Source organism: Arachis duranensis, chromosome 2 (assembly GCF_000817695.3).
Source record: "Arachis duranensis cultivar V14167 chromosome 2, aradu.V14167.gnm2.J7QH, whole genome shotgun sequence".
Classification (NCBI taxonomy): domain Eukaryota; kingdom Viridiplantae; phylum Streptophyta; class Magnoliopsida; order Fabales; family Fabaceae; genus Arachis; species Arachis duranensis.
In genome coordinates this window covers 54,413,773-54,427,306 of record NC_029773.3, presented here as the reverse complement: position 1 = coordinate 54,427,306, position 13,534 = coordinate 54,413,773, and the positions used below count along the sequence as shown (strand labels likewise).

The 13,534-nt window shown below is 32.1% G+C and overlaps 1 protein-coding gene across 1 annotated transcript; it reads left to right on the top strand.

Moving 5' to 3' along the window:
- Positions 1-715: 715 nt before the first annotated feature.
- Positions 716-2,997, top strand: LOC107474247 (uncharacterized). The gene is made up of 5 exons (XM_016093846.1): positions 716-867; positions 910-1,103; positions 1,182-1,754; positions 1,836-2,069; positions 2,822-2,997. Exons 1-5 carry the CDS (start codon positions 716-718, stop codon positions 2,995-2,997), a joined length of 1,329 nt encoding a protein of 442 aa, XP_015949332.1.
- The last annotated feature ends 10,537 nt before the right edge of the window (positions 2,998-13,534 follow it).

The following is a 13,534-nucleotide window of genomic DNA, read 5'->3' as shown; positions in this document are numbered from 1 at the left end:
ACCTTGTCTGTGGTATTCCGAGTAGGATTCCGGTAATGAATGACTGTGACGTGCTTCAAACTTGCAAGTGCTGGGCGTTAGTGACAGACGCAAAAGAATCAAGGGATTCTATTCCAGTAGGAGCGGGAACCAACCGGTGATTAGCCGTACTGTGACAGAGTGCGTGAGCATTAGTTATCAATGCGAGGATGGGATGTAGCCATCAGCCATGGGTGATGCCTCCAGACGATTAGCCATGCGAGTGACAGCCGCAGAGGATCATTTTCCCGAGAGGATTGAAAGTAGCCACCGCTGATGGTGAACCCCTATACACAGCTTGCCATGGAAAGGAGTAAGAAGGATTGAGTTGAAGCAGTGGGAAAGCAGGCGTTCTTGAGCCATACAGTATCTCCATTCGCTTATCTGAAATTCTCACCAATGAATCTGCATAAGTATTCTATCCCTTTTATTTCATTTATCCAATTTAATTCCATTTGACCCTATGATTCCACTCAGTAACTGAGATCTACAAGATGGCCATAGCTTGCTTCATACCAACAATCTCTGTGGGATCGACCCTTACTCACGTAAGGTTTATTACTTGGACGACCCAGTACACTTGCTGGTTAGTTGAACGGAGTTGTGTCCACTCGTGCCAATTTCTAAATTCCATAATTTTACAATGAGTGCAACTCAAAGAATAGTGATCACAATTTCGTCCACCAATGCCTACACAATGGTGAAATCAGAGAGGTTAAAATTCTTTAGGTGTAAACAACCAAAGTTGAGGGTTGATAAAAATAAGTGTCTGCATGAAAGTCTTATAAATGGGGATGTAGATGCTACCAAAAGAATCATTCTTCCCAGTACTTTTATCGGTGGACCTAGGTATATGATGAATAATTGTAAAGATGCATTTATAATTTTCAGATATGCAGGATATCCTAGCTATTTTATCACCATGACCTGTAACCCTGAATGGGACGAGATAAAAAGAGAAGTGACTCCCATTGGATTGAAGGCAGAAGACCGTCCTGATATATTATGTCGAGTTTTCAAGATTAAACTTGATGGTTTGATTGTTGACCTAAAAGAGGAAAAAATCTTTGGCAAACTTTTGGGATGTAAGTCTGTGTTTATGCAACGCCTTATTAAAATCTTATGTTGTAATGCTTTGCTCATTTGTCTTTTTCAATTTTTAGACGTTTACCCTGTAGAGTTTCAAAAGAGAGGGCTTCCGCATGCATATATCCTTTTATTCATGAGTAACGACTTCAAGCCACAAATACCAGATGACATAGACAAACATATAACAGCTGAGATTTCTGATGAAAATGAAAGGCCAAATCTACATGGAGCTTTTCAAAATTACATAGTACATGGTCCATGTGGTCTGTACAATAATTCACCTTGCATGAAGAATGGATCCTGTTCAAAGTTCTATCCTAAAGAGTTTAGACAGCAAACACTCATTGATGAGGCCGGATTTCCTAAATATAGGCGTACTGATAATGGTCAAACAGTGAAGAAAAGGGAATGTGTACTAGACAATAAGTTCATTGTTCCAGATAATCCAAAATTGTTGCTCAAGTTCGGGTGCCACATAAATGTGGAATACACATACCAAACAAGTTCTATTAAGTATCTGTTTAAGTATGTACACAAGGGTAATGACTGCATAACAGCTACTCTATACAATGCTGGTGATACGTCAGAAGCCACACAAGTTGTTGACAAAATTAGGAATTACTACGATTGTAGGAATATTTCGGCATGTGAGGCAGTCTGGCGTCTATTTGGATACAAAATCCAAGAGAAAGAACCATTTGTGATTAGACTTCTATTCCATTTGTAAGATGAGCAACTTGTGGTTTATGGTGAAACTTCTAATATGAATGATATCGTAGAAAGAGCAATATCTCATAAGTCCATGTTTTTGGGATGGATGGCGGCAAACATGTCATATCCTTATGCTCGAAGTCTAACTTATGCTGAGTTTTCAACCAAGTTTGTTTGGAAGGACGATTCTTCAAAGTGGTTTTCTCGAAAGAAAGGCTTCACAATTGGAAGGTTGACTCATGTACCTGCAGGTAATGACGAGTTTATATTCAATTTTGATCTTACTTATTTAATGATTTAAATTTAAAATCTTAACAGCCTGTACCCCACGTCCATTTTATTCGATTTATCTATACTAGAAAATAAATGTTCAAATAACTTTCAACAGTTATAATATGTAGATTATACAATTTTTTATTTTTCTATATTTTTTAAGAAAATTATTCTTGTGCGAATGTGTAGCTATAATAATTAAAATAGCGTAGCTTAATCCATTTAACAACTTAAAAGTGGGATTTTAACCAAGTTTTTTGTAGCAAATACCGAAAAATATTACCAACGACTTCTCTTGAATACTCAAAGAGGATGTATGAGTTTTTGAGATATAAGAACAGTAGGAGGAATAATTTATGCTACGTATAGAGATGCATGCTTCGCCCTTAGACTCTTGCAAGATGATAAAGAATTCATTGATACAATTAAGGAAGCAAACTCATGGGTCTCAGGATCATATGTTAGGAGGTTATTTGTCATTCTATTAACATCCAACAATATCTCAAGACCAGAACATGTCTGGGATAGATGTTGACTTGAACTCTCAGATGATATTTTTTATCGACAGAGAGCCGTGATGACATGAGGGGTGAGTTTTTATTAATTACAATGATAAAAGTTCTTCCTTATTGATCATTTTTAGTTTGATTGAATTTTTACAGTATCGTATAATATGTAGAGTTAACAATGTCAGATGATGAGATTAAGTAGTTGTGCTTAATGGATGTAGACAAGACCTTACATTCCTATGGTAAAACCTTGAAAGACTATCCTCCTATGCCTTTAGCAACTGAAGTTGATAGTTCTTTGTTAACCGAAAGGGTTATTAGGGAAGAGCTAAACTTTAATAGGGATGATTTAAAGAAAAATGTCTCAGACATGTTAGCCATTGCAATACCTGAGTAGAGATATGCATTCGATAAAATTGTTACAGCTGTGTATTATGATGAAGGGGGTTTTTTTCTTTGTATATGGTCATAGGAGTACTGAAAAAATATTTTTTTGGAACCTTATGTTTGCTGAGATTCGCTCGAGGGGTGATATAGTGTTAAACGTTGCTTCAAGTGGTATTATATCTTTACTTCTTTCCAATGGAAGAACGACACACTCAAGGTTCAAAATACCGCAGAATCTAACTGAGGATTCTGTATGTAACACCAAACCTGGTTCTCCTCAAGCAATGTTGTTGTTGAAAGCCAAACTTATAATTTGGGATGAGGCTCCAATGGTTAGTAGGTACTTCTATAAAGAGCTTGATAAATGCTTGGGTGATATATGATGATTAGATTTTTGATGGTATAGAATTTCACAAATGAATTCTCGTTGCAAGTATAGTTTCTAAACCAATCAATAATCCTTTCATACAAAAAGTTGTTTGTCACTAGTACAAACCCCTAAAATTTATAAACCGAAGTATTGAACCTCGGGTCGTTCTCCCTAGGAATTACAATAAAGTGTCCTGTTATTGGTTATGAGTTATTTTGGGGTTTTTTGAGATTTTAGACAAGAAATAGAAATGGCAAAGAAAATAACTCAAGAGTCACTAATTACTCTACCTAGGCCAAGAGGAACAAAATCTATACTAAAATCCAACCAAGCATTTCATCAAACACTTGGAAGGCACAAAAGAAAAGCAAAGAAAATTGACAACAAGAATAGAATCTAACAACATTTATTGCAATGAATTAACAACAACAATTAAAAGAAACACATTTATTATGAATTACCTTTTATTGAATTGGAAGAAAGTAGAAGGAACAACACTAGATCTACAACAAAAGAATAGAAGAAGATGAATGTAGCAACAAAGAATTGAGAGATAGAAGTGGAAGAAAGCAAAGATTAAAACCTAGATCTAAGAACTAAACCTAATCCTAATCCTAATCCTAGAGAGAAGTGAGAGCTTCTCTCTAGAAACTACTTCTAAACTAATCCTAATGAGTGGGAATGAACTAATGTCCCTTTGCTCTTCAATCCTTCGCTTTAATTAGCATCTTTGGCGCCAAAGTTGGTTGGGATTGGGCCCAACAATCCTTGAGAATTCGTTGGCCACGTTTTTATTAAAAAATCATAAACCAACACCGATGCATACGTGCACATCACGCGTACGCGTCCATGGGGTAATTCGCAAGGTGCGCGCAAGCGCCAGGTGCTCGCGCGCGTCCATGAGCGAGTTCAACTTCTTTGACTTTTCATAATTTCTCCACTTTGCATGCTTTCCTCTTCACTCTTTTGATCCAATCCTAGCCTTTTCAATCTGAAATCACTAACAAACATATCAAGGCATCTAGTGGAATCAAAGGTGAATTGAATTTAGCTACTTTAAGGTCTAGAAAGCATGTTTTCACATCTAAGCACAAATAAGGAGACAATCACAAAACTATGCTAATTCATCGAATAAATGAGGGTAAAAGGTATTAAAATCTCTTAAAATCAATACAAGATAAACCTCAAAATGGGGTTTATCAATATAATGAGGTGTTCTCCAACATATAGCAAAGATTTGCCCTTTGGAGGAAAAGTGATTGTACTAGGTGGAGACTTTAGACAAATTCTTCCTGTCATTCCACAAGGATCAAGACATGATATCGTTCATTCAACCGTGAATTTGTCTTACCTTTGAAAGTTTTGTCAGGTGCTCAAACTAACAAAAAACATGAGACTTTCTGTAGGGACGACTGCTTCAGATCAAGATGAGACAGAGTAATTTGGTGAGTGGTTATTGAAAGTTGGTGATGGTCTAATAGGTGACAATATGGATGGTGAATCTGAGATATGTCTTCCAAGAGATATTGTTATTCCTTCTTTGGACCAGGCATTTGATGAGTTGGTTCATTTTTCTTATCCAAATATTTTAGAAAACATGTCCTCAAAGGATTTTTCAAAGTAAGAACTATAATGGCTCCCACGCTAGACATTGTTGAAGAGATCAACAACCATCTGATGGCTATCATTCCTAGAGGAAAAAAATTATATCTTAGTTTAGATTTCATTCGTATAGATGAAGGGAATATGGAGAGTCAACTAGATCTCTATGGTCCTGAATTACTGAATAGCATAAATTGCTTTCGTTTGCCTCCACATAAATTAATACTCAAGGTTAGTGTTCCGATGATGTTACTGAGAAATATTGACCAATCCAGTGGTCTTTGTAATGGTACAAGGCTACAAGTTAGGAAGCTTAGAAATCATGTCATAGAATGTGAAGTCTGAACGGGTAACAATGTTGGTCATATTACTTTGATTCCAAGAATGAATATGGTACCAACAAATGAAACCGTCCCAGTTAGATTCCAACGAAGACAGTTTCCCATAATAGTATCATTTGCCATGACAATTAATAAGTCTTAGGGACAAATTTTATCTCATGTTGGATTGTACTTGTCCAAACCAGTTTTTACACATGACCAACTATATGTGGCACTTTCAAGAGTTAAGAGTAAGAGAGGTTTAAAAATTTTACTTATAAATCACATAGGAATGTCTGTAAATTCAACCATCAATATTATTTATAGAAAAATCTTTAAAAAAATAGTATTCTAATATAAATATTTTAATTTTATTTTAAATTCTGTATCAGTAAATAATTATTTTAACTTAAAAAATATAAAATAATTATTACTCACTTTTTTAAGTTAAACTTTAATTTTGATAATAATTTTATAAATTTCTTAAAATAATAATTATTTTATATTTTTATTTTAAATATCGAAACATATAATTTTTTTTAACTTTTATAAATTTTTCTGTGCTGAACATGAGTTCATAAATTGAATGCCAAAAATGAGAAAAACTTGCCATAATATGGAATTTGAGTTAGGGGTTGATTACAAATAAAGAAAGTATTAATACCCTATATTGTCCGATGGTTACCTTTTATTTATTATTATTTATGTATTTAATTTTATTGGTCTTGTTAAAAAAAAAATTATATGTATTCTCTATTTATCTTTATTGATAAATGGATCTCGTGAACGTGCTTAGCAAGAATTAATATATTAACTTTTGACAATTTAACAAAAAGAGTATTTATTTTAGATATTTATATGAACTCAAGTTTAATCATGAAATAAAATGTTAAGAACACTAAAAAAAAAAATTTAATCAATACTCTGATCTTCTTCTAATTTTTATCATTAGTAAGTTTAAAAAAAGATAATAAATTATGATAATAAAAGAACATTGATTAAATAGTAAAAATATAAATGAAATAAAAATGAGAAAAAAGAATTGAATATTTTTTTTTGTTTGCAATGCAACCAAAAATTAATAAGTTGTAGAGTGGTTTATGTGTAATTTGTTATAATAAGTGGAAATGGGTTAGAATATCGTTCTTTATATTTTAAATAATTTCTTTTACAGAAAGTATTTCATTTATTAAAAAAAAGTTATGCATCAGTTATAAATAATAAAGATAAATTAGTCTAAATCTAGAAAAAAGGATTAGATATATTTTATGTCTAAAATTCAATCTCAAATAATCTTAATAAACAATAGAAATATAGATAAATATGAGTCTCTATGATTTCTAAATCAATATAAAAAGTGATGTAACATGTTAAAAAATTTATTTTTCTTCTGTGCGTAAAACTAAATTATCTAATCTAAAGATATTTCTATGAATAAAAAATAAATTTTAATGTATCTTTCAAGATTTAGTAGATTTAATAATTTGTATTAATATATCCCACACCACTCTTATAAGAGGAAGAACAATAAAATACTACAAAAAAAATATCACATAGAGATGTAAAAAAAATAAAAACTAAAATAAACTAAAAGATAAAATAGAAAAAAAATAAAAAATGAGATGATAGAAATAAAGAATAAAGGGATAAGAGATGAAAGAAGAGGGGATGAGAGGAAGGCAAAAAACGTTAGAAAAAAATAGAAGCAAAGAGAAAGGAATAAAAATGAAAGAAAACAGAAGAAAAAAGAAAAATGATAATAAAATAAAAAAGTGGAAGAGAGAAGAGAGAGGCCACTGCTTTGCAAGGTTAGTGGCGGCAGCCTCCTTTCAAGGTAGCAACAAAGATGAAAAAGAGAGAGCAAATTGAAACCCTAGAAGAGAAATAGTAATGAACTAAGATAAGGAGATGAGCGAATTTGTATTATATTTTAAATGGTTTTAATTGATCGACTTTATGTAACTAATTGTGTGTAGTATAGTGATAATTTAGGAACTAAATTTTTTTAAGATATTGACATCAAACCTTAGTCTAGGTAGATCCGTAATTTATATGATATGATTATGCTTTAGAAAATCATTCTTGTTGTACCAGTATACAAAGACACATATTTAGAAAATCATTCTTATTGTCTTAAAAGTTTTTGATTTGCATCAAATATATTTTCAATGGTTAAGTTTTTGAAAAATTTAAGACCAATTTAACAATAATGTATGAAAATTATACTTGATTTGTTTGTGTTGAAAGTTGTTCTTATGAAATTTTTGTTAAATTGGTCTTAAATTTTTTGAAAAATTAGCCGTCAGGAGTATATTTGATGCAAATCAAAACTTTTGAAACAAAATTGAAATAAAATAAAACTTACAAATATTTCTAAAATTTTTGTCAAACTTCAGGACAAAAAATACACTTTACCCTTTATATTTTCAAACACACACTTCACAGATCTAACGAGTAAATCCCCATAGTAGTCTCTGAGATTCACGTGAATACCCAATGTAGTCCTCAAGATCTCGATTTCCCCATTGTAGTCCTCCAAATAGAGCTCCGAGTACTCATAATCGTCCTTGGACATATTTTTTGTGATGAGTCATCACCGGAGCACTGACGTGGCCATATTTTGCCACGCTGGAAGGCTCCAAAACGTCATCGTTTTGGTTTGGCGCCCTTGAGTACAAATAACGACGCTGTTTAGATGTTATTTAGAAAAACAGTTGTCTCCAATACAAACACTTCATCTTTGTCACTTCTTCTTCTACCCACTCATTTCATCTTCATCTCTTCATCAATGGCGCTACCGTAAGATTCTATTTGCTGGGATGAAAAAGTTGAGAGAAGAAGTAATCCAACTGAAAACTCTTTTCGTTCTTCCCCTCCTATTTTCATTCATGTTGTTAACTAATTAGTGTTGCTATTCTCTTGCATACTTTTTAGTGAGATTTATAATTTGTATTGATTTAGTCGGAAAGGGATTCAATCAATGCTTGAAGGATTATGTTTTACAATGATGAATTCTTCTGCTCTGTTGCCATTTTAATTTCTATGAACTTGATGAATAGCCAGAGCAACTATTTCACAGAAAATGGCTCCACATTACTAGTGAGGCTTTGGCTGGAACTCGAGCTAGAGGAGTGTCGATGGCACTGGATCGTCAAATAGAACTTGACTTGCTTACAAGGTTAACTTATATTCCTTGATGCATGTTGTTACCACTATTTTCATTGTGTCTAGCTCCCCAATTTGTTGTATAAGTTTCTTCACATATTTACAGTCCAAAGGATGATATTGAGTTCATAATTTAGGTTTTAGGATTTAACATTTATAGAGTTCAAAGAGGGCTACACTCCTTACTTTCTTCCGAGTGCATTAGCATTCGCTAAGTAAAATACAAAACAAATTATCATTGACAATGGCTATATTTTTTTTGTGTAATGCTGAACTCAATATGCAGTTTAATTTACCATATTACCTTTTTCATCTTCTTGTAGTTATGTTGGACCTTCCATGGTTATGATTATAATAAGGATAAAACTTGCATCTGGTTGTTTTTTTCAACAGGAAGTATGTGAAAAGGTTGTAATCAAGCCAAAGAAAATGATAAGAAAGCTCCCCAGGATCCAACATTTATTTGCTCAATTAGCTGGCAGGTTAAGAAGCGAAGAAGACGAGATAATCATAGTAAAATTTGAGTGCTATGTACTCTACTTTTACTTCTTTAAAGGTTCAAATTTTTCATTCTTCAAACGAAGTAATTTTATTAGTACCCACCATACAACAAGTTTGTGAATCTTTCTTGCTTCCCTTTCTTTTTTACTAAAAGCAATTCAAAATTGGTATACTGAATAAATCTGAGAACATATAGAATTTATTTATTTATTTATTATAATTAAGACAGGGAGAAAGAATTGAATATTCACATGTCACTATCAATATCCTTTGGCCTTGCTGAAATGACATGCTCAATTGCATTCCAAGATTCTGACTTCAGGGCAAAAAACCTTTGTCAACTGATTTTATTTGTTTTTGGATATTTCTAATATTGTTGAGCTATGCTTTTCTTTTTTATTGAGAACTCGAGCTCTATTGCGATATCATTTCCTCCTTGTTAATAACATTTCTCTTTATATATAACACTGTTACTAAATTGTCATTCATGTCATTGCTGTTGTTAACAATAATATCATCCATCGATGATCTAAACTACTCCGAGAAGACAAATGATATTACATTGTAAATGCCAATACATATTTTCTGCATGTTAGAAGGTGAGAAGAAGAAATGAGCAAGAGCCGAAGAATGAGAAGAGAGCGATGAACAAGAAGAGATAAAATTAATAAAAATTTAGGGATTTAGGTTAAATATAGTAGGAGGGACCAACATGGGTATAAATTAGAAATGAGACAGCTCAGCTAGCTGTTGGAACCCTCCAGCGTGGCAAAATGTGGCCACGTCAGCGCTCCGGTGATGACTCATCACCAGAAATATGCCCAGGGACCATTATGAATACTTGGAGCTCTATCTGGAGGACTACAATGAAAAAATCGGGATCTTGATGACTACATTAAGTATTTACGCGAATCTCAGGGACTATTATGGGAATTTACTTCCACTTAACTTTCACATACTCGTCCTTCATTCACAAACATTTGCGCCACACCTCTTTCATACACATAAACAAAAATTTTATTCACACATTTATTTCAAAAAATAACAAATACACATATCACAAAGATGAAGAACAAAGATTGAAAAAATAAAATACATATAAAATAATAATAAACCAAAAAAACTTAACTTTACTGATTTTCTAATATGCTTCTATGTAAAAGATTTTTTATGATGAAATTTTAGATTTCTTCCACAAATTATTTTAACAATGATGATCTCTGAACTCTCTTCTTTGCACTTTATTTTTTTTTAACTTTCTATTTAAAAATTTTTGTCTTTAGTTCCCTTTTTTTAACCTTTTTTTTCACTCTTGCATTAAATTGTTTGTGATAATATTTATAAGAAAGATACTCATTCATTAATGCAAATTGAGATAAAAAATTCTATCACCTGCACGTGCAAATAAGTTGATGATAGCCTTATTATTCAAGACCTTGGTGCTGCTAATTTTATTGGAGGATCCTATTTCTGGTTTTGATCTGCTACGAGTCTACTACTTTTGATTTTTCATACTTTTGATTTTTATTTTTTTATTATTTTTCTTTTGAATATGGATGTAAGAAAAAATATTGAAATAAAATATTTTATTTTTATGATATTTTTGTTTTAGTTTTTCTAAAATAATAATAATAATAATAATAATAATAATAATAAATTTCCATGTGGATAAATTTAGATATCAACACTAAAGTTTTTCAACCTAATTCACAAAGTTTTAACCATTCATCCACGAATAAAATAAAAAGTGAATCACAGCTGTGTGAATTAGGTCATTCCAACCATTTTAATTACAACTATTTATGTTCAAGTATGTAGTCTAAGATTGACATAGGTTATAAGTCAAAGCCAAGCAACTAAATTATTCTATTTTTAACCCAAATAATTCATCAAATACTTGAAGTACATAAATAAGCATAAACTTGCAATTAATGAAATTGTAATTCTAAAATCACCAAATTTACAATAAACATAAAACTAACATTAAGACAATACCCAAAAAATTTAATCCGTTAAACTTAAATAAAAATTTCAAACATAAAGCATTCATAACATTAATTGAAATAACGTAAAAAAAAAATTGCAAACCATAAAAAGAATGAAGAAGATGAACACTAGAAAGTTTAAAATCTTGAATTGTTGAAGATATATCAATTGAAAATTAACCTGAACTAGACTAAAAATTTAAATCTAACCCCAATTTTAGAGAGAAGAGATCTTCTCTTTCTAAATTACTAACTATTCCTATCAAAGCCTCTTTGATTTTTTTTCCTTGTATCCTTGAAACTTTGATGCATTGGAAGCATTTTTGGAATCCAAAATGCAAGTCACGTGCTTTATTATGGACATATGTAAATACATATACGTGCGACTTATCTTTTTTGTCCAATATAGACATATGCGTACTATTTTGAAGCACTGGATATTAGCTTTTTGATGCTGCTAAAATTGTCCCATTTAGACCTCTAAAACTCAAACTATATCAAATTAATGCGAAGAGACCAGTATTGACAACATCTAAAACATTCTTACCACTAATCGTTGGTTGTGAATTACAACTACAATTATTGAGAACTGGAAAAAGTGTTCAACATAAAAAGTTATAAAGCTGGAGTTTTGAACACAAACAATTCTAGATTTGCTCTAATCCGATCAGTATAGCTCTTTGTGATGCCTTTTTTCATAAATATATCTTGTATTTCAACACAAAAAATTAAACAAAATTTGTCATGCACACCAGTTGGATATTAAACCAATTTTACTCAAAATAAAGACAAAATTTATTTAAATTATTAATTATCACGATTGGAGAAAAAAATTCAAATGCAACTAAAAATTACATAAAAAGTAGAAAAAGCTCTATTTAAATCCAAGTAAATGTATACATTTTCTACTTAATAAAATGACTTCTATTAACCTGTCATTGCCTATTACTATCATTGTGGGTTTTGAACAAAAATATGTGTGTAAGAGAAGGAGAAATAAAGGGAAGCAACCCATAGGTGTGAATATGAGGATGCCAAAATGATATATGCAAGAAGAATTATAAGAGAGAGATTAGATCAACACAAGAGAACTGAAATAAATAAAGAGGGAACAAAAGAATGGAAGAGTAATCCTACCCTATTTTTTTCAATTTTTTAAGGACAAATTTTGTAAGTAAACCTGTAAAGGTATAGGGGGTATTTAGGACAATTTGAAAAAATTAGATATAATTGTTTCTGGTTCAAGATTAATAATATTCAATTGAGGTGTATAAATACTCATTTATATAAACTGAAAGCTTTATTCCAATATCAATCTCAGTTTTTTTTTCTCTGGATTCTTCTTGCTTTCTCTCTGCCATCATTCTCATATGGCATCAAAAGAACACCATGATCTATGTCCGAAGTAGTAGACAATGCCACACTTGAGGTGCAAGCCACCAGTCCTACCACTATTTTAGCTAAACTATTCATTATTCCATTCAAATCTGTGAAGAAACATTGATCAACCTCTGAATATCTTCTTTAGATATAGAAAATTGTTGACTCTTCGGTAGATAGATAGTCTCAATGCTAATTATGAGTCTTTCATCATTTTTGTGACTACAAAGAACTACCATATGTTATTCTTGATCTTGAGGCACTTTTTATTGCCTAAGAAGACATAAGTGAACACTTTCACAAACTAGATTCCAATATGGTTCACGTAAATGTCACTCAAACCTCTTCATCAAATATCAAGTATGACAGAAGATCTTGTGATGTTCTTACCTGAGACCCCTTTGGGTATAGAGGTTATGAAGGCAAGACCACACGTAGTGACAGAGGTTCTTGACCTCCACAAATCGCGCTTAATGTCAAATGTGTGGATTATTAGGACATGTAGTAAGCTACTATTTCTTCTGATTCGATTAAACTTTTCTATATTCTCAACAACATACTCTTTTTTTTATCAATGCATAATGCATTTTTACCACCATCCTTTCACAATTTAAAAGCACTCATAGCCACACCCTCCTCAGTTTTCGGTCCTTCATGGTGTGCGGATTCCAGAGCTACACATTATTGCACCCCTGATGTCTTCAACCTTTATCAATATTAGGAATATTACGGTCAAGAACTGGTTTATATGGGTAATGTCTCAGGTATGTTAATCAAGCATACATAAAATTCTATTTGCATCATGGTGCACGAATTTGTAATCCGCACAACTAACCAGCAAGTGCACTGGGTCGTCCAAGTAATACCTTACGTGAGTAAGGGTCGATCCCACGGAGATTATTGGTTTGAAGCAATCTATGTTTATTTTATTAATCCTAGTCAGGATGTCAATAAGATTAATTGGATTTAATGATAAGAAGTCAAAGTATTTGGAATAAGGAATTGTTACTTTATTAATGGAGAATATGTTGGAGTTTTGGAGATGCTTTGTCCTCTGAATCTCAACTTTTCCTTGAAATCCTCTTCCCACACGCAAGGTCCCTTCCATGGCACGCTCTATGTAGGGTGTCACCGTTGTCAATGGCTACTTCCCATCCTCTCAGTGAAAACGTTCCTATGCTCTGTCACAGCACGGCTAATCATCTGTCGGTTCTCAATCAGGTT

Bases quoted from the DNA above. Each gene is read 5' to 3' on its own strand.
- LOC107474247 (XM_016093846.1), top strand. From the start codon at position 716: ATGGTGAAATCAGAGAGGTTAAAATTCTTTAGGTGTAAACAACCAAAG. The intron at 1,104-1,181 runs GTAAGTCTGTGT...TTCAATTTTTAG, and splicing joins CTTTGGCAAACTTTTGGGAT to ACGTTTACCCTGTAGAGTTT. The intron at 2,070-2,821 runs GTAATGACGAGT...TAATGGATGTAG, and splicing joins GTTGACTCATGTACCTGCAG to ACAAGACCTTACATTCCTAT.